The sequence below is a fragment of the Bombina bombina genome, chromosome 4, assembly GCF_027579735.1.
Source record: "Bombina bombina isolate aBomBom1 chromosome 4, aBomBom1.pri, whole genome shotgun sequence".
In the NCBI taxonomy this organism is placed as follows: domain Eukaryota; kingdom Metazoa; phylum Chordata; class Amphibia; order Anura; family Bombinatoridae; genus Bombina; species Bombina bombina.
The window spans coordinates 482,223,410-482,245,152 of record NC_069502.1 but is presented as its reverse complement, the minus strand read 5'-3'; the positions used below and the strand labels follow the sequence as shown (position 1 = coordinate 482,245,152).

Sequence of the window (21,743 nt, the reverse complement as noted above, 5' to 3'; positions counted from 1 at the left end):
AGAGCTCAGCCTCCCGCCTGAAACATGAGACCCCCTGATCCCTCCCAAACAGCTCTCTTCCCTCCCCCACCCCACAATTGTCCCCGCCATCTTAAGTACTGGCAGAAACTCTGCCAGTACTAAAATAAAAGCTATATTTGGGCTTTTTTTGTTTTTTTTTAGCATATTTACATATGCTGCTGTGTTGGATCCCCCTTAGCTCCCAGCCTCACTGATCCCCCACCAAACAGCTCTCTAACCCTCCCCCTCTGCCTTATTGGGTACTAGCAGCTGTCTGCCAGTACCCAGTTTAGTAAAAAAATGTGCCTTTTTTTTTAAAAAAAATGCCCTTTTCTGTAGTGTAGCTTCCCCCCCCCCCAAGATCAACCCCCCACCCCTTCCAAATCCCTTAGCTGTTTATTTACAGCTTTCAAAACTTTTTATTTTTTCACTTTTCACAGTTTATTTTTCTGTAGTGTAGCGGCTCCCTCCCGCTCCCGCCACGTGCACGCGCCCGCCCGCCGCCCCCCGTGCACGCGCGCGCTCCCATGCCCACAGAGTGGCTCTCTCTGCATCGGATGGCCAAGGGGGGTTATTGCAGGATGCCTCGATATCGAGGCATCACTGCAATAACCGGAAAGCAGCTGGAAGCGAGCAGGATCGCTTCCAGCTGCTTTCCAGTCCAAGGACGTACGCCACACGTCCTCGATCATTAACTGTATTTTTTTTGAGGACGTGTGGCGTACGTCCTTGGTCATTAAGGGGTTAAAAGACACTTTTCAGGAGCAATAACCTCTTGAAAAGCATCGTTTAACAGCTGTGAGAGAAGCAGCAGCCACGGAAGGGAAGGTCCTTGTTCTGTCCCTGAACAGAATTGTAGAGAATAGGGCAAATTGCACACCCTTGTTGTCGTTGTTATAATCCACAAATCTGCATTATGTCAGAGGGGAAAATACATATGTTATAGCTACATACAGGCATAATAAAAATGCACCCTATCCCAAGGGCTCCTATGTGTTTCTCTTGCTGGGGGGGGGTGAGGCAGTAAAGCACTTAACCTCCTGGAGGAAGCATCCTGTGCAGAGTCACATTTGTGGCTGCTGAATCCTTATAGCGGTTGGTGGGTAAAGCAGTAGGATAGCAGAGACCATGCAGAAAGACAGCAAACTACAGGAGACAGTGAGACACTAAAAAGGATATTGCAGGTTACATGAGCAGTAAGCACCAGAGCCAGAGTATAAAGTGAAGTAGGCTGGAACTATAAGTTAGGGTACTCCTCTCCTTCACCTCCTCCTCCAAGGCTATGCTTCAGTGACGGGCTGAAATGCTGCCCCAGCCAGTGCCTTGCTTGGCCTGGCTGTAGTGAAGGTAAAGGCTGGGGAAGCTGAGTATTTTGCATACCTTTTGTGTCTGCTTACAGTCGTGGAAGGCACACTTTTCAAACCAATTATTGCTTTTAAATAGCATATTGCAGCAGTGACACTTCCTGTCCCATGAATCTATCCCCTCTGTCTCTCTCTCTCTCTATCCCCTCTGTCTCTCTCTCTCTATCCCATCTGTTTCTCTCTCTCTCTATCCCCTCTGTCTCTCTCTATCCCATCTGTTTTTCCCTCTCTCTCTATCCCGTCTCTCTCTCCCCCTCTCCCCCTCTCAACCCCTCTCCCCCCCTCTCCCTCCCCCTATCTCTCCCTCCCCCTATCTCTCCCTCCCCCTCTCTCTCCCTCCCCCTCTATCTCTCTCTCTCCCCTCTGTGTCTCTCTCCCCCTCTGTCTCTCTCTCTCTCTCCCCTCTGTCTCTCTCTCCCTCCCTCCCCCTGGGTCTCTATTTCTCCCTCCCCCGCTGTCTCTCTCTCTCTTTCTCCCCTCTGTGTCTCTATTTCTCTCCCTCTCCCCCTCTGTCTCTCTCTATCCATCTCTCTCTCCCTGTCTCTCCCACTCCCTCTCCTTACATGTCTCATTCTCCCCCATGGTCTCTTTCTCTGTCTCTCTCCCCTCTGTCTCTCTTTGTGTCTCTCTCTCCCCTTTGTCTCATTATCTCTCTCTCCCTGTCTCTCCCACCCCCTCTGTCCAATTTACATCTAATATCTAATATCCTTCATTCTCTTGATATCCTTTGTTGAAAATCATATCTAAATATGCTCAGTAACTGCTGATTGGTGGCTGCACAATAGATACCTCATGTGATTGGCTCACCCATGTACATTGCTATTTCTTCAACAAAGGAAATCTAAAGAATTAAGGCATATCCTAGCCAGTGCCTCACCTGCCTCTCACCTCACTGCACGTCACTGATTTATATATATATATATATAACAAATGTCCCAAGAGCTCTGCACACACTTTCCGATTTGCAAATTGCCCTGGGTGCTAACAATACACTCCAAATAGGAAAGCACTTGCTGGGACATGGCTACAGAATAATAGTTTTATTCACAGGTTATAGTGACGTTTTCTGAGATGTTATCTCCGTCCTCAGACCATCCAATATATATATATATACATACAGGACTCAGTTCAATTACTTGTCATGGTGATGAAAAATACGACAATGAAAGCACATTGTCGCATTTTTCATTACCGTGAGAAGTGATTGAACTTTGCCCTGTTTATATATATATATATATTCACTTTTTAATTTGTCAGAATCTGCTCCCTCTGAGTGCGCATGTTGCTGATATACATAATCGCATTCCACACAATCCTATTTAACATATGTGGAGTGTGATTATGTCATACAGAGCATGCGCAGTCAGAGGGAGCAGATTCTGACAAAGGAGTAGAATCTGATAGAACACCGCCACGCCCGGTCAGCCCCGCCCTGTCACGCCTACTATTCTTGCGGCGGATGATCAGATGCCAGGTCAGTTGAAGGGCAGGTGTGTTTGTTCTCGCGCAGTTTCTACTGCGCATGACAGCTTCGGGCAAACACACTTGGCCTTTTATATTATAGGGTAAGAGCCAGTAAAGAGACGTTACAATTCAATAGTGCCTACTTATCCTGCATTAACAAATTCCTCTGTACACCTCAAAGTCCGAACAGCATATTGCATGGAGTATATGAAGTGGATAACTGACCTGTTAGTTTAAAACCTTTATTTCGTTTTCTGCTCCAACCTTAAAGGGCAATTGTTGGCTCAGTATAGAAGAGCAGACAAAGACTAATTTGTAAGTTGTCTCTTTATATAATCTTTTTGTCCTTTGATATATGTAACTTGGATTTATGTATATGAAATAATTTGTCCATCATTGTTAACTGTATGTTAATTAATAAAGTTTGGTTAGGCCTCAGCAAGCAAACTTACTTGGAACAAATGCAGGCGGAATTATACCTACACACATATTCACTATGATTTTTATTGCAGGTCTTAAAAGATCATGGGCAGGACTACTTAGTGGGAAACTGTCTTAGCTGGGCAGATGTCCACCTGCTGGAAGCTATTCTGATGATGGAAGAGTTGTACAGTGATATTTTATCTGGCTTCCCTCACCTGAAGGTAAAAACAAGGAATACTGATATTGTATATTCACATTGTCATTGTTTTAACTTTAACTTTGTAACCTTAAAAAAGTTGCATTAAAATACTCAAATTATATCTCTAGAAGTATTAGTGTGAGTAATATGTTGTTAATAGTAACAATAGTTAAAAACAAAAAAACGATGTTATTATCCATATATTGTACAAATGGTATAGGCTACATCATCTGGGCATTGTGCCTGTGTAGTTAGCACTTAGTGAAATGCAATTATAGAAGGGGTCACTTGTTAACATTTACTTGGGCCATGTGTGCCATATGGTCTGAAACTACCACTGTCTCATGACCGTCTGTGTTGCTGTATGCAAGCAGCCTCTTTAACTTGTCTTGTGCTCTCAATGAAGAATCCAATGGTCATATTTTGTAAATGTCACATGCCCCAAGGCAGAACGTGCTGTGATCTGAGATGTCATCGTAGAAAATGCAGCATATCTGCAGAAAGAAGAGGACACATGCAGGAACTATTAGCGCTTTCACATTGCAGCACTTCTTCACATTAGACTGTTCTCTTCAAACAGAGCTTTGCTCTGGCTGCACTGTGTATGTTTTTCTTAACACAGTGCACCCAGTGCAAAGTGCTGTTTGAAGAGAACCAGGGCCGGCACCTGCCCCCCCCCCCTTGCGGCACCCGCAAGCCCCCCCCCCCTCGCGGCACCCCTACCCCTGTGCTGGCTGCTGCAGCTCCAGTCACAGCATAAGGAACAGAAGGAAGAGGGAGGAGCATGAGCCAGCAGGCAGCAGTGCAGGAGGAAGAGAGCAGGAAGATGGAACAGCAAGAAGAGCTGAGCTGTCTCTCTTCAGAAATCAAATCAGTTCCAATGGCTTGTTATACTATCCCACACATACTGCAATTAAAGTGTCAGTAAACCTAAAAAATAATGTTATATAATTCTGCACATAGTGCAGCATTATATAACATTATATTAGTGTTATCGTTATAAAACCTTATTTCCCCTTTGAATTTTTTAAAAATATGATAATTTTACAGACCCGCTCTCTGTACTCTGCTGAGCGGGTCTGTTTTATTTACACAGCGCATCGGGCCAGCTGTATAGTCACAGCCCGGCCCGACCGCGCCATAACACTAAGTGCAGCTCGCTCCTGCTCTGTCTGACAGCGGGAGCGAGCTGCACTGTGTATAATGGCGCGGTCGGGCTGGGCTGTGACTATACAGCTGGCCCAATGCGCTGTGCGAATAAAACAGACCCGCTCAGCAGAGTACAGAGAGCGGGTCTGTAAAATTATCATATTTTTAAAAAATTCAAAGGGGAAATAAGGTTTTATAACGATAACACTAATATAATGTTATATAATTCTGCACTATGTGCAGAATTATATAACATTATTTTTTAGGTTTACTGACACTTTAATCCTGAATTGAGAGCACAGCAGTATTGTGTAGAACTAGTAAACACACCTCATACTGAGTAACAGGCACAGAACATCACAGCATTAGTGACACAGAAGGAAATGTCATATTTGCATGACAATACTTTTTACTGAGGAAAGGGTACAAACATTAGTTTTTTTTCTCTCTGAATAATGGGCAGGACAAGGAAAGGCCATCAAATGTCCAACTTGAATTAATCTGTTAAAGAATAAAGCTACAGGTATACCCCGCTTTACGGCGATCCGCTTTACGGCAATCCACTAATACAGCGCTACCGCAAACCCGGAAGTCGTTTCTCAGCACGGCACTTATCATTGACCGCGAGTCAGGAGATTGCATAAAATTGCATGCAGTCACTCTTATTACAGCGCGTGCTGGCAAGACTCTGTTGGGGTTGCTAGAACTGTGCGGTATTGTACTGCACAGGATAATTTGGTAAGTGCTTTAAATAATGTACATTAGTACTGTACACACAAGTTCTTTACAAGCACTATTTGTTTGGCCATTAAAGGTACAGGTACCAGTATATGCACCTTTGTGCTTACCTTGAATAGTAGAATAGTACAGGTAAGCATTTCATATGCCTCCTTCATCTCGTATGCCTAAACCATACCATAAAACATAACCTACAGTACTTTATGGCATGGTGTCAGATCTCCAAATAAAATAAGGATCTGGCATACAGTACAGGTACAGTAGAGTACATTAGGTCATGTTTTATGGTATGGTATAGGCATATGAGATGAAGGAGGCATATGTGTGTTGTGTTGTGCTAGTGTTAAACTAAATGTAGCACTATTGCACACCTATATATGTTAGTTCAAACATGTTTTTAAGCTTTTAAACACACTGGCAAGTGAAAAACAAGTGAAAAATGCCTTGACTCACTTTAAGACGGTTTTCACTTTACAGCGGGGCTCCGGTCCCTAACCCGCTGTATGAGCGGAGTATACCTGTATGTAGAATTGTGTCAGGACTTTACCAAAAATGCTGAAAAAGAACAATAAGTTTCTAGACTTTCTTCCAAGTATTTAAAAGATCATATTTTCTTCAGGTAAAATGTGTGATATTTAGATGAGAAGATTTAGCTTCACATTAGCAGCCATATTATTCTATGATATCCAATATTATTATTCTATCCATATCAAGATCAAAATTCTTTTTACAGTGCCCCTGCTCTCTATGGAGTATAAAAGAGTTTTAGAGGCCCATTTATCAAGCTCTGTATGGAGCTTGAAGCCCCATGTTTCTGGCGAGCCTTCAGGCTCTAAAGACCGCTGCTCCATAACCTGTCCGCTTGCTCTGAGCAGGCGGACAGAAATCGCCACAATTCAACCCGATCGAGTACGATCGGGTTGTTTGAGGCCAGAGAACAAGATTATACACAGAGGGCAGAGAGAACGTAAACAAGTATTAAAAAAAAAATGAATGGTGTTTTAGAAGAGATATGTACACACAGATACACACACACACACACACACACACACATATATATATATATATATACATACACATATATACAGTATATATATATATATATATATATATATATATATATATATATATATATATATATATATATATATAGTAAAACAAAAATTTGCACTCACGGGACTTCTATTTGAAATAAAATAACAAAGTTACTTTAATGGAACGTTTTCGGTATATACTACCCTTAATCAGCATAATAACAGTGAAAGCAATCACACAATATATAGTGATAAACAAATCAATCAAATTCCAAACCTTTCAATGTTTTGGCGCCAAACTAAAGTGCTGGAACGCACGCCTGTCTCGTGTAGCCGGAAGTGTGCTCACGTCACTTCCAGTCCTATACCACACTACAGATATAATTTACTCAAAGAAAAGGAGCCTAAATTATGGCTCAAGTGTACAAAAAGATAATCACTCAAAATGCTAGCCATACTCGCTCTGTATATTAGGCCATTTATGTGAAATAGAAATTTTTTTTTGAGTGTCTGGTTTATGGTGAGTATTGGTAACCATGGCAACCAGAAATGCTTGCGTGTCAACGTGTACATCAAATGCTATGATCAATACTACACAATCATAACTGCATTCTACACTTATTATTAAACAAGGTTTTCTAAATGTATGAAGTCTAACTTGACCTCCTGTTGGGCCACAGTTTATCATATCGATAATAATTACTTTTATGCAAGCCAATACTATGTATTCGTATACATGTCAGAATGATGTTAAGTATCAGCAAATTGCACTTTATCATAATAAAGTACATATATATATACATATATACAATGTGACGGGTCTATTATCTTCTATCGAAGATACATAGACAATGTATTTTTGATTTGGCGCGGTGGTCAGCAGGAACTCCAGGAGTGGTTTTATACCATCAACAGCACTGACACTACTGTTAAGTTTAAAATGACCCATAGCGATAATGAGATACATTTCTTGGATCTCAACATCTTTATAGATGGTAACAATGTGGGTACAACGTTATACAGCAAACCTACAGATAGAAACTCAATTCTTAGGGCGGATAGCTGCCATCCTCCCGCACTCCTTAAGGGCATTGTTAGATCACAAATGATCAGGACAGTACGTAATAATTCGCATAGAGAAACAGGAATCTTCCAGTTGTCAGGAGTAAGGGATACATTCTTACAGAGGGGATACAAATCCCGGCTGGTTGATGGTATTCTGGAAGAAATATCACTTCTTTCCCAAGCAGATTTGATCAAGGAGAAACCGCAGAAGATGATTGAAAATAAGCTTATCATGGCCACTACATTTGCACCGACCACCACGAATACAGGCCACATACTGAGGACCCACTGGCCGGTAGTATCGTCTGATCCAAACTACACTTTACTAGGAATTTGGTTCCTATGGTGGGGTATCGGAGAGCAACAAATTTGAAGGACATGCTGGTCAAGACAGATCCAAAACATTGTTAACAGAGTGCAATCATGATCAACATCAAGGGTTCATATCAATGCCTAGGTTGTACTACGTGCAATGGGTTAATCAGCACTAAAAATTTCCATCACCCCCACTCTAATAAGAACTACACCATCAGGCACTCGCTCACATGCACCACCACGCATGTGGTGTATATATTGTTTTGCCCATGTTCCAACTTTTATGTTGGAAAAACAACAGGGACACTAAGAGAACGCATTGTGAACCATAGGAGAGCGTCTTTCCCTGGAGAAAGGTGACTCAGACCAACCAGTAGCAAGACACTGTGCTATCAAACGACATCCGGTGTCTTCCATACAGTAAATTCTCATTGATCATGTGCCCAGTTTAGACAGAGGAGGGGATAGGGGCAAGACACTCCTCATTCTAGAAGCCCAGTGGATCTATAGGCTGGGCACAATTTACCCTGGAGGACTTAACTCAGCTCTGGACTTTAAATTACTTGTTTAGTCCATATGAGTGAGATACATACCTGGGGTGCTAGCCTGTGGTGCTAGGACTTAGCTGGGAGCTTTGATTCTGGGAATCCATTAAATGAGGCCTTGGTTTCTTATGGCTCTGGCTGCACATATCACCTGGAGCAATTTTTTGACCCAGAGGATATGTGCAAGTTCATGCATCACTCAACCACCCACAGATACATGTGACTATACAATTGTATTAATTTTTGTTCTGAATGGCCAATTTACTAAAGCATAGGGTACTACATACCAGGGGTGCGTATTGTCACTCTACAACTGTGTACTCACGTGGGCATAGGAATATTGTTATTATTATTATTATACTTTATTTATGAAGCGCCATCATATTCCGCAGCGCTATCCATGGATACAGATCATTTAAATAAAACAATAGTATAAAAATTCTAAGACTAAGAGACAGGACAGAATTTACAAACACATACAGGAGGAATCGAGGGCCCTATTCCCATGGGAACTTACAATCTAGAAGGGTAGGAGGTTGACAAACAGGAGGTGAAGACTGCAAGATTGAGAAAGATCTTAATGCAGAGTTAGAGGAGGGAAATTTTGTTAGGTAAAAGGAATATTATTGCGTTGGGTGGTAGGCTTCTCTGAACAGAAAAGTCTTTATAGAGCATTTAAAGGAAGAAAGATTTGGGCAAAGCCTGACAGCACGAGGGAGAGTGTTTCAGACGGTAGGTGCTGCACAAAAAAAGTCCTGCAGTCTAGCATGAGAGGAGGTGATAGTTACAGAAGCAAGGAGCAGGTCATTGTTGGATCTTAGTGGGCGGGCTGGAGTATACTTGTTGATTAGAGAGGATAGGTAGAAGGGAGCGGAGTTGGTGAGCGCTTTGTATGCAAGGGTGAGAATTAGGAATTTAATTCTGCTGTGTATGGGGAGCCAATGAAAGGACTCGCAGAGAGGTGCAGCAGATACAGAACGACGGGAAAGGTGGATCAGCCTGGCAGAGGCTTTTAGGATGGATTGAAGAGGGGAGAGGCGGGAAAGAAGAAGGCCAGTAAGTAGGTTATTGCAGTAGTCAAGTCGGGAAATAACAAGGGAGTGGATTATTTGATTTGTGGTGTTAGCGCACAGAAAAGGTTGAATCTTGGAAATGTTGCGTAGATGGTTGCGGCAAGATGTAGAAAGCGATTGGATATGGGGGGTGAAGGATAGATTTGAGTCAAGTGTAACTCCGAGGCAGCAGACTTGGGGCGATGGGGAAATTGTGATGCCGTCAACAGGGATAGAGAAGTCACAGGTCGGCGTAGAGCTTGAGGGGGGGATAAGACGGAGCTCAGTCTTGGACATCTAAGACAAGGGAGTACAAAGAAGCGCAAAGAAGAACAAACTCGAGTAATTTATTTAAAACAGATAAACAAATAAACATAAAAACTTACACTCAGGTAAGCAGCAATATTCGTCCTAATCGCACACAGTATGATCCAGTGTAAGCCTGCGGTGGTCTGAGTCCTGCTCTGAACAAACTGAAACGTCCATGATGGAAGACGAGCTGACAAACCCAAATCGGCGTCTGATGTCAGTATGGAGCTGAATTCGGAGCGTCCCCCTCAGATGGATCCTTTCTCTGACCGCACAGCAAAGCAGCTGATAACAGCAAATAGTCCCCAAAAGATATCCCTACGCGTTTCGTTCGGATCTCGGCCGAACTTTGTCAAGGGCAAAAAAATGTTCAAAGGTTCAAGCGGTGTACTATCACCATAAGGAGTCCGTTTTTTATACCTTAAGCACAAGCGCCCTCTTTGTACATTTGATGTTACAAAGGCTGAGCAAACCTATCCTGGATAAACATTTCATTGGAAAGCATCATATATTACTTGATAAATACAAAACAAGAAAATTATGGATGATATATGTAAAAATTGATAAATTACACTATTGCAATATTGCAAAACTGAATATGAGAACTGAAATAATAACATTAATGTCACCAAATATCTAGCTAAATAAACAATTTAAAAATAAATAAATTATTTTAAGTTAATCTAAATGATTCAAAATTAATAATATAACAGCACTATAATCTAAAGAATTCATAATCTAGCAGCACTACACTATAAAAAAAATTCCATAAAAAATCCCATTAAAAATTCTATAAATGATTCTATATAAAACATTCCATATAAAAAATATTTTTCTTTTTCTATAAAAAAACTCTTTCATATAAAAAACTTTTTTATATAAAAAACTTTTTCACACAAAACCTCTAGTGAGTTCTATAACAACTAATTCATTCACATATGAGCAGCGAGATCTAAATCTACATTAAGGCCTATAGTGAATGTTAGTAGGTATCCAATCAATCACTTTGACCTTGAGAGATAAAGAATTACAGTTATGTGTTTCTGAAAAGTGAATCGGGATACTATGTTTAATTGGTTTATCTTTCTTGGCCATTTTGATATTATAAAGATGCTCATTCGTTCTGGCTCTTATTTTTCTCTTTGTGCGTCCTACATAGAGCAGGCCACACCCACAACTAATTAAGTAAACCACAAAGGTGGTGTCACAAGATGTCCTATGTTTGATATTAAACTTCTGTATGCCATCCTAATTAGTAAAACTAGAAGAATTATCAACATGGCTACACATATTACAAACAGGTTTCATACACCTAAAAGTTCCCTTCTTAGAAGTTAGCCAGTTACGACTATTATTGACCTGCAATATAGGATCCCTCAGCCTACTTGGATCCAATAAGTTTTTAAGGTTCTTGCCTTTTTTAAAAACCACCTGAGGTTTATCTGCCAGAATGTCACCTAAGATTGGGTCAGTTTTTAAAATGACCCAATGTTTCCCCAAAACACGCTGAATGGTAGTGGCCCCTTCATTATATCTTGTAATAAATCTTGGGGTATCAGATACTCCACTTTCCCCTTTTTTTGATGTTATGGGTTTATTGAGTAGGTCTAACCTATTAGCATTAAAGGCCCTATCCTTAGCTGTCTTTAACAATTCCAAATTATAGAATTTTTTATCGAGAATAGCCGCCTCTGAATTGAAGTTTGAAATATGAGTGCAATTTTTCCGCATTCTAAGATATTGGCCATAGGGTACATTCGTGATCCAACTTTTCTTATGGCCACTAGAGGCTTCAATATAGCTGTTTTTCTCAGTTGGCTTTCTAAAATTAGTGACAGCGATCTGATTATTACTATCTATATATAACATAAGATCCAAGAATTCCATTTTAACATTTGAAACATTTGCAGTGAAAACAAGATTGTGATTGTTACTATTCATATAGTTAATAAAATCATTAATACCAGATTCATCCCCCTTCCATAAAATAATCACGTCATCAATATAACGATGAAATTTAACAATATTTTCATGAAAGGGACTATTATACCATATATAGCAATTTTCAAAATCGTTCACATATAAATTTGCGTAAGAGGGCGCAAAGGTAGTCCCCATTGTGGTCCCCTTAATCTGCCTGCAGAATTTTTTCTCAAACAAAAAATAATTATGTTCAATAATAAAAATAATTGAATTAATAATAAAATCTGTATGATCTTTTGGTATATTCCATCTAAGCAATTCTGTATATATTGCCTTATTACCCTGGTTATGAGGGATACAGGTATATAAGGACGTCACATCACACGTGATAAATCAATAATCATTTTTCCAGGGAACACCCTCAAAAATTGTAATAACCTGTGTACTATCCCTCAGGTAGGCCCTAGTTTTCTGCACAATTGGCTGCAAAAAATGATCCACATATTGTGATAAATGATTGCACAATCAATACCAGAAACTATGGGCCTACCCGGGGGATTAGTGGAGCTAATGTCTTGGACATGTTTATCTTTAGGTGGTGAGAGGCCATCCAGGAAGAAATACCAGATAAGCAGTTGCTGACATGAGAAAGGACAGAGGGAGAGCAGGGGTGGAGAGGTAGATCTGGGTGTCATCAGCATAGAGGTGATATTTAAGCCATAACTGTTGATAAGTTTACCCACAGAAGAAGTATAAATGGAGAAGAGTAGAGGACCCAGAACAGATCCTTGAGGTACTCCAACAGACATATACATGCCAGCAATGGCCATATGCAAGTATTCAAGCACATGATGAGATTTTATGGTAAAAGCATCTATAGTACAGTCTGATTCTTTGAAGCGATCTACATACCGTTTTGCCTGTGTACAAGATAAGGGTATACACCTGGTGTAAACATCTATGACTCTCAATATTGCCTGGACTTTGTAATTAGCAACGTTGGGCAATAGAATGGCTGTAGAATGATACATTTCTCCTTGTACGTATATGTGATGTTAATGTACATAGGAGCATTTAGCTCTCACCATGGACTGTAAACAGTGTAGTCTATAGGTGTTTCGCTTAGGTCTTTTAGTGTAATTAGTGTTTGTAATGACATCCCTTTCATTTGGGATGCATTAATAGAGGGTGTGGCTAAAAGGGCATATCTAGGTGTCATGTTCTTATGTGCATGTCTGTACACCTTTAAGCAGGCCTTACTTAAACCTACACCTCCCCCTTCCAGGTGCCAATTAATGTTAGTTTGCAGCATGCTATGTTGTGTGAAGCAGCATGTTCTAAACCTCCTGGCTAAGTGATTATTCTCTACCTAATCATTGGATTACAACTATAATACTTTTGGGTATTATCAACCTACTATTCCTATACATTCATCGTCTTATGGACTTATATTACAGTTTGTTTGCACAGATATCCAGGATTACTGCCTCTCATTGCCGGTATAACCAAACCGTTCCACTGACAACCTCCTCTATCAAACACAGTGAGTTACTCCTCTCAACTACCGCTACAACTCTGAACAAACTTGCTTTCCAGCAACCCGGCAATTCTTATACGTATTCACCGACTAACCTTCCTCACTGAAGCCGCGCTGTTAAGCTTCTCACACAGCGTGTGCCTGTCAGCGTGTTCTCGCACGCCATTGGATAATCGTCACACACCCCTCTGAGGCTGTCAGCTTTCTGCAGCGCTGGCTCGTCTCCCTCACACGCTCTCTCTCTATTGCCACCCAAGCAGTACATAATACTAGAAGGCTCTTTAAACACTCTCCATTTAGAGTTGTTCATCCACTTGTTCTCTAAACTTGCAAATTGTACTGAGGAAAGTACTGCATCTCAAACAGACGCTCTGATTCAATTGACTCTGTGCTAACTTGCTTTACCAACTCTCTCCTGTAACCAGTTAAACAGGGGTAAATAACCTTTACTCAATTCCTATACTCTCTCCTTTCTGCAGTTGAGATCCATAATCTCTAGTTACTAACTAGATATCTGACATATTAATTGGCCACAAGAGTATATACATGGATCCAGCAGACCTCCCAAATGTGGTATACAACCTCTCCCAAAGGGTTGACCAATTGTCACAAGCACTTAGAGAGCTGCAATTGCAGAATGACAGTCTTAGGGCATCTGTTAGGGACAACACACCAGAACCACAGGTGTGTCTACCTGAGAGATTCTCTGGCGACAGGAAATTGTTCAGACAATTCAGAAATGCATGCTACCTCCTATTTCAGATGAGGCCCAAGACATATCATACAGAGACAATTAAGGTGATGACTGTCATCTCTTTTCTTTCTGGTGAGCCAAGGGTTTGGGCTGACAACCTCTTCGAAAATAATGATCCTATCCTCACTTCCTTATCTGATTTCTTCACTCAAATGAGTTTATTATATGATGACACACAGAAACAACTGACAGCTGAGATCAAAATGCGCTCACTACGACAGGGCCGTCGCCCTGTAGAGGAATATCTATCTGAATTCAAGCTTTACATCAAGGATTCAGAATGGAGTGAGGTAGCCTTGCGAAACCAGTACCGCCTGGGATTGTCCGATGCTCTAAAGGACGAGCTTGCACGCACTGATCTCCCTAGGACCCTGGAGGCTCTTATGGCCTTGTCTGTCCAGATTGATCGCAGAATCAGAGAACGCAGGTCAGAAAGACAACAATCTGATTCCTCCCAAAGGTTTACACCTGCCTTATCCAGCACAAAGGATACATCTATACCCATGGAGCTTGGGTTCACCAAAGGCCCCTTAACATTGGATGAAAGACATCGCCGTCAGCAGAAGAATCTCTGCATGTACTGTGCTTCTCCCAATCATCCTGTTAAGGAATGTCCTCTTCTTCAACGCCAAAAAAGAAGTAAGTGCAAACCTATAACTCATTGTTTGACAAATAAAGTGGTAGATGTGGCTTACTGTACTTTATCTCTATCCCTACAGTGGGACCTCCAGCTGTTCAGAGCGGAAGCAATCATTGACTCCGGAGCATTCTCCAATTTCATTGATCTCTCCCTTGTAAATAAAAATAAAATACCCTTGTGTGTTAAAGCAATACCTGTCTCCATACGTGTCATTGATGGAACCTATGTTAGTTCTGGGCCTATCACACACCACACGATCCCACTTAAAGTTACTACAAGTGATGGGCACGTAGAAAACTTGTCTTTTGATGTCCTTCCTTCTCCTTTATACCCCATTGTTTTGGGTTTATCCTGGCTACAACAACATCAGCCTACGATTTCTTGGCAGTCTTTACAAGTGGAACTTGATTCAACATACTGCAAGACTTCTTGCTATCCTCATCAACAGGTACTACAAGTCTCTCGAGCAACAATACCACACGAATATCAAGATTTCTCGGATGTATTCGACAAAAAGCAAGCAGAAACTCTTCCTCCTCATCGCATATATGATTGCCCTATTGAATTATTGCCTGGGTCTAGCATTCCATACGGACGTATATATCCACTCTCTCAACCTGAATTAGCTCATCTCAAGGAGTACTTAGAGGAGAACCTTAAGAAAGGGTTCATCAGACCATCCACCTCCCCAGCTGGTGCAGGGATCTTTTTCGTCAAGAATAAAGATAATACATTGAGGCCCATCATAGACTATCGTGAGTTAAACAGAAGAACCAAAAAGAACAGGTACCCTCTACCACTGATCCCCGAATTAGTGGAACGCCTCAGTAAAGCTACTGTTTACACCAAGCTGGATTTAAGAGGCGCATACAATCTGATTAGGATCAGAGAAGGAGACGAGTGGCTCACAGCCTTTCGGACTCGCTACGGTCTCTATGAATATCTTGTTATGCCCTTTGGGTTGTGTAACGCCCCAGCAACCTTCCAGTTTTTTATCAATGATATATTCAGAGATCTATTGGACGTTTGCTTGGTAATATATTTAGACGACATCCTAATATACTCCCAAAACATGGAGGACCATAAGAAACATGTACGTTGGGTTCTAAATCGATTAAGAACACACCATTTGTACGCCAAACTTGAGAAGTGCTCCTTCCACACTGAAGAAATTACCTTTCTGGGTTATAAAATTACCTCTTCTGGTGTTAAAATGGAAGATGGAAAAATCGACACCATTCTTAAATGGCCTACCCCAACCAACAGGAAACAGGTTCAGCGTTTTCTAGGATTCGCAAATTTTTATCGCAAGTTCATTAAAGGATTCTCAAGCATTGCGAAACCTCTATGTAGACTCACAGGTACTCAAACTCGTTTCCTATGGACACCTGAAACCGAACATGCTTTTAACTTCCTCAAGAAATGCTTCACTACTGCTCCCATTCTTCTATTCCCAGATGCAAATCTGCAGTACATCCTAGAGGTTGATGCCTCGGAGTACGCTCTTGGTGCAATTCTCTCACAGCGTAAAAGTCCTTCAGAACCTATCCATCCAGTAGCATTTTTTTCCAGACTTATGACCTCAGCCGAACAAAATTATGCCGTTGGAGAGAAAGAACTTCTCGTGATTAAGTCAGCTCTTGAACATTGGAGGCATCTCTTGGAAGGTACAATCTACCCAATATTGATTTATACCGACCATAAAAATTTGGAATATCTACAGTCCAGTAAAACCCTCTCTGCCAGGCAAGCTCGTTGGAGTTTGTTTTTCACCAGATTCAACTTCCTTATTACTTATCGGCCTGGCTCCCGAAATGGTAAGGCTGACTCTCTATCTAGACATTTACTTCGGCAGGACCTTGAAAAAGAACCTCAAACCATCCTTCCACCACAACAGTTCCTTGGTCTCACGAATGACTTCATTCATACCCTACGTTCACAACAACAGCTTGATACAGAGCTTCCCAAGGACATACAACAAACCGACACCAGGGGAATTTCTCATGTTAAGGGTAAAATATACATACCTCCCAACCTCAGAGAAGAGGTCTTGCATGACCATCACGATACTCCTCTATCAGGACACCCAGGCATCCACAGAACCAGTGACCTCATTGGTAGAAATTTTTGGTGGCCTAATCTCAGACAATCAGTACATAACTACATCAAGTCTTGTCATGCTTGTACTGTTGCTAAGTCACAAAAGACCAAACCATCAGGCTACCTCCAACCACTACCCATTCCAGAAAGACCTTGGCATACTGTTGGTATGGACTTTATTGTTGAATTGCCATTATCTAATCAAGCCAACACCATTTTAGTTGTTGTTGATTTATTGACTAAAATGGCTCATTTCATTCCCTATAAAAAGCTGCCCACAGCCTCAGAAACTGCATCCCTGTTCCTGAAACATATCGTTCGACTTCATGGTCTACCATCCGTCATTGTATCCGACAGGGGTTCGCAATTCACATCTAAGTTCTGGAAACAATTATGTGCTGTTCTTAAAATCAACCATCGCTATAGTACAGCATACCACCCGCAAACTAATGGGCAGACTGAGCGTGTAAATCAGTGGATTGAACAGTACATTCGCTGTTACTGTTCCCACCAACAAGAAGAATGGGAGAACAACATTCCTATGGCAGAATTCGCCTACAATAACTCCTTAAATGGATCTACTAAATGTTCACCCTTCTATGCGAATTATGGCTACCATCCACCATTCCATCTATTCCCACATCTGAACACCTCCTCACCTCATGTCGACGATACAGCAAATTCTTTATCAGACATCTTCAAATTCCTTAAAGACAATATACAATTGGCTCAGCAACATCAGAAAAGATACTATGACTACAAAAGAAGTAAGCCACCACTCTACCGGTCAGGGGATATGGTTTGGCTTTCGACCAAACATCTGAAACTAAAAACACCCTCACGGAAATTTTCACAATTATACATTGGTCCTTACAGGATAACTAATGTCGTCAATGACAACGCTGTAACCTTAGCTCTTCCTCCAGAGATCCCGGTTCACCCCACATTTCATGTGGCATTGATAAAACCATATGTTCCAACCAGGCTACAATCTTCACATCAACCTCAGCCTCCTGTGGTTCTGGTGGACGACATATATGAAATTTCGTCCATTCTTGACTCCAGACATCATCATGGGCAGTTGCAGTATCTGGTTAGGTGGAAGGGCTACTCATCTGAAGAGGATTCTTGGGAACCTTCCACCAATCTCAATGCTTCTCGTCTGATTACTCGTTACCACCATAGAAATCCGGACAAACCTGGACCCTCTGCTGCGGTGCAGCTTCCTTGAGGGGGGGATCTGTCATGTTCTTATGTGCATGTCTGTACACCTTTAAGCAGGCCTTACTTAAACCTACACCTCCCCCTTCCAGGTGCCAATTAATGTTAGTTTGCAGCATGCTATGTTGTGTGAAGCAGCATGTTCTAAACCTCCTGGCTAAGTGATTATTCTCTACCTAATCATTGGATTACAACTATAATACTTTTGGGTATTATCAACCTACTATTCCTATACATTCATCGTCTTATGGACTTATATTACAGTTTGTTTGCACAGATATCCAGGATTACTGCCTCTCATTGCCGGTATAACCAAACCGTTCCACTGACAACCTCCTCTATCAAACACAGTGAGTTACTCCTCTCAACTACCGCTACAACTCTGAACAAACTTGCTTTCCAGCAACCCGGCAATTCTTATACGTATTCACCGACTAACCTTCCTCACTGAAGCCGCGCTGTTAAGCTTCTCACACAGCGTGTGCCTGTCAGCGTGTTCTCGCACGCCATTGGATAATCGTCACACACCCCTCTGAGGCTGTCAGCTTTCTGCAGCGCTGGCTCGTCTCCCTCACACGCTCTCTCTCTATTGCCACCCAAGCAGTACATAATACTAGAAGGCTCTTTAAACACTCTCCATTTAGAGTTGTTCATCCACTTGTTCTCTAAACTTGCAAATTGTACTGAGGAAAGTACTGCATCTCAAACAGACGCTCTGATTCAATTGACTCTGTGCTAACTTGCTTTACCAACTCTCTCCTGTAACCAGTTAAACAGGGGTAAATAACCTTTACTCAATTCCTATACTCTCTCCTTTCTGCAGTTGAGATCCATAATCTCTAGTTACTAACTAGATATCTGACACTAGGTATACTTATGTCTGTCCTGAAAGTATTAGTCTTGCAATTTAAGGGTAATATAAATATATGTACTTTATTATGATAAATTGCAATTTGCTGAGACTTAACATATTTCTGACATGTATACGAATACATAGTATTGGCTTGCATAAAAGTAATTATTATCGATATGATAAAATGTGGCACAACAGGAGGTCAAGTTAGACTTTATACATTTAGAAAACCTTGTTTAATAATAAGTGTAGAATGCAGTTATGATTGTGTAGTATTGATCGTAGCATTTGATGTACATGTTGACGCGCAAGCATTTCTGGTTGCCATGGTTACCAATACTCACCGTAAACCAGACACCCTAAATATTTTTTTTTTTGAGTGATTATCTTTTTGTACACTTGATCCATAATGTAGGCTCCTTTTCTTTGAGTAAATTAGAGCCGTAGTGTGGTATAGGACCGGAAGTGACGTGAGCACACTTCCAGCTACACGAGACAGTGGAAAGCAAGCGTGCGTTCCAGCACTTTAGTTTGGCGCCACAACACTGGGAGGTTTGGAATTTGATTTGTTTATCACTATATATTGTGTGATTGCTTTCACTGTTATTATGCTGATGAAGTGTAGTATATACCCGAAAACATTCCATTAAAGTAACTTTGTTATTTCAAATAGAAGTCGTGTGAGTGCAATTTTTTGTTTTACTATTGCTCTTTGCTTTTGCACCCAGGCAATTGACAACGGGTGGGTCGACCTGCAGAGTGGATATATATATAAATACATACACACAGAAATACATACAGACACACACACACACACAGGTACATACTCCATTTTATACAGATACATACACATACAAACAAACAAGTTGCAACAGCCAATTTGGAGACAGAACTGCTGCCCTCCCCTACTCTCCCACTGGTGTATCTAGCTGCGATCCCACCCGGAAAACTTCTCCCAGCTACAGCCCCATCACGAACAAGGACATAGCCACTGAGGGAGAACATATGGGGCTGGATTACATACACAAGCTTCAGCGTAACTGATGAAACCCGTGCCACCCGTTATTTTATCTCACACATCGGGGTATCACATAAACCCCGCCGGCAGTTCATAAAGTGCCGTAAGTCGGATAAACTAGCGATGTCCAGAAATGTGCATAAATACAAATTTCTGGAGTCGCCAGTGTCTTACTGCACTTTAGAAACTGCCGGCGCCTAAGAAAATAAAAGAAAATATTGAATCTCCCGTAAAAGTCTAACTCGCCTTCCAAAAATAAACCCGACACGTAAAACCCCTATATTCGTCATCAAACCCACATCGGAACTAATAATAAAAATATTAACCCCTTAAACCGACAAACCCCACAACGCAATATGCCTTATTAAACTATAAACCCATAATCCGCCATTTACCCACATCGTGATCTACCTAATAAAAGTATTAATCCCTAAATCCACCAACCCCAATATTGCAAACTACCTAATAAATGTATTAACCCCTAAAAAAAAATACTTACCTTTTATTCTTGACAGCCACTCCAGCTTTCTTCGCCCGTTGCAAAGCCTCTTCCTGGGTCTAAAATGAGGAATACGGCTTCCTCCAATCATGGCGTTGAATCAGACACTGATTTCACCCGGGGGGGGGAAGCCGTCAAGGTAAGTATTTTTTCACGAGTGAAATGTAAATTTTGATGAATTAAAGTGCCCCTGTTTATAAACAAATTTTTAAAAAACAGGCACTTTAGCATCAAAATTTACATTCACTTTAACCCACATCGCAACAAACATTATAAATCTATTATCCCCTAATCCGCCAAACCTACACAATGCAATAATCCTAATAAAACTATTAACCCCTAAACCGCCAAACCCACACAACGCAAGTTCCCTAATTAACCTATTAACCCCTAATCCGCTAACCCCCCACAATGAAATTAACTAATTTAATTACTAAGCCACCTAACCTAACACCCACTAAATTAACCCCAAATTATATAATAAAATACTAAATTATAATTTAAAATAAAAAATCCTAACATTAAATTAATATAAATTAATCTAAAATGACCAAAAATAAAAAAGTCTAACATTTCAGAAAATAATAAACAAAATTATCCAAAATAAAAGTATGAAACCTAATCCCTATGAAAATAAAAAATCCCCTCAAAATAAAAATACCCCCTAATCTAATGCTAAACTACCAATAGCCCTTAAAAGTTAAACAGCTCTATTGCATTTAAAAAATACTTAGTCCCCCCTCTAACAGTAAAACCCACCACCCAACAAACCCCCCAAAATAAAAAACCTAATGCTAAAAAATACTAAACTACCCATTACCCCTAAAGGGGCATTTGTATGGGTATTGCATGTAAAAGTGCATTCAGCTATTTTACTGCCCTTAAAAGGGGATTCAGTTCTTTTAAGAGTGCTTAATAAATCCCTAATCTAAAAAAAAAACAAACCCCCAAAAGATAAAAAAAAAAGCCTAAGTCTAACCCCCAAAAAGGTACTTACCGTTCCTGAAGTCCGGGCGGAGAAAGTCCTGTTCCAGGTGGTGAAGTCTTCTGCCAAGCAGCCAACATCTTCTTCCAAGTGGGGACCACTTCCTTCTTCATTCAGGACCAAGCCTCCGCAGAACGGAGATGAGTGTGGAGCAGGACCGGTGACCGTGGAGCTGTTCAAATCAGCCAATAGGATTTCAGTAGCTCTCATCCTATTGGCTGATTTTGAATTTGAAGAGTCAAATCAGCCAATGGGAGTGCAAGGGACGCCATATTTAAACGCGTACCTTGAATTCACTATTCAGTGTATGTCGGCGATCGTACGAAGAGGATCCTCCACACTCCATGGCTCCGCGGTCACCGGTCCTGCTCCGCGCTCATCTCCGCTCCGCGCCTTCTTGGTCCTGGATGAAGAAGGAAGTGGTCCCCGCTTGGAAGAAGATGTCGGCTGCTTGGAAGAAGACTTCACCGCGTGGAACAGAACCTTCTCCGCCGGACTTCAGGAACGGTGAGTACCTGTTTGGGAGTTAGACTTAGGCTTTTTTTAAATTTTTTGT

The 21,743-nt window shown here is 41.2% G+C and overlaps 1 protein-coding gene across 2 annotated transcripts in view; it reads left to right on the top strand.

The window, feature by feature from the left end:
• Nucleotides 1-21,743, top strand: part of LOC128656461 (glutathione S-transferase 3) — a 125,462-nt gene that overhangs the window by 92,380 nt on the left and 11,339 nt on the right. For both annotated transcript variants that reach the window (XM_053710378.1, XM_053710379.1), the window contains one exon: nucleotides 3,341-3,472. In XM_053710378.1, the coding sequence (XP_053566353.1) occupies nucleotides 3,341-3,472 (132 nt within the window). The remainder of the gene's footprint in view (nucleotides 1-3,340; nucleotides 3,473-21,743) is intronic.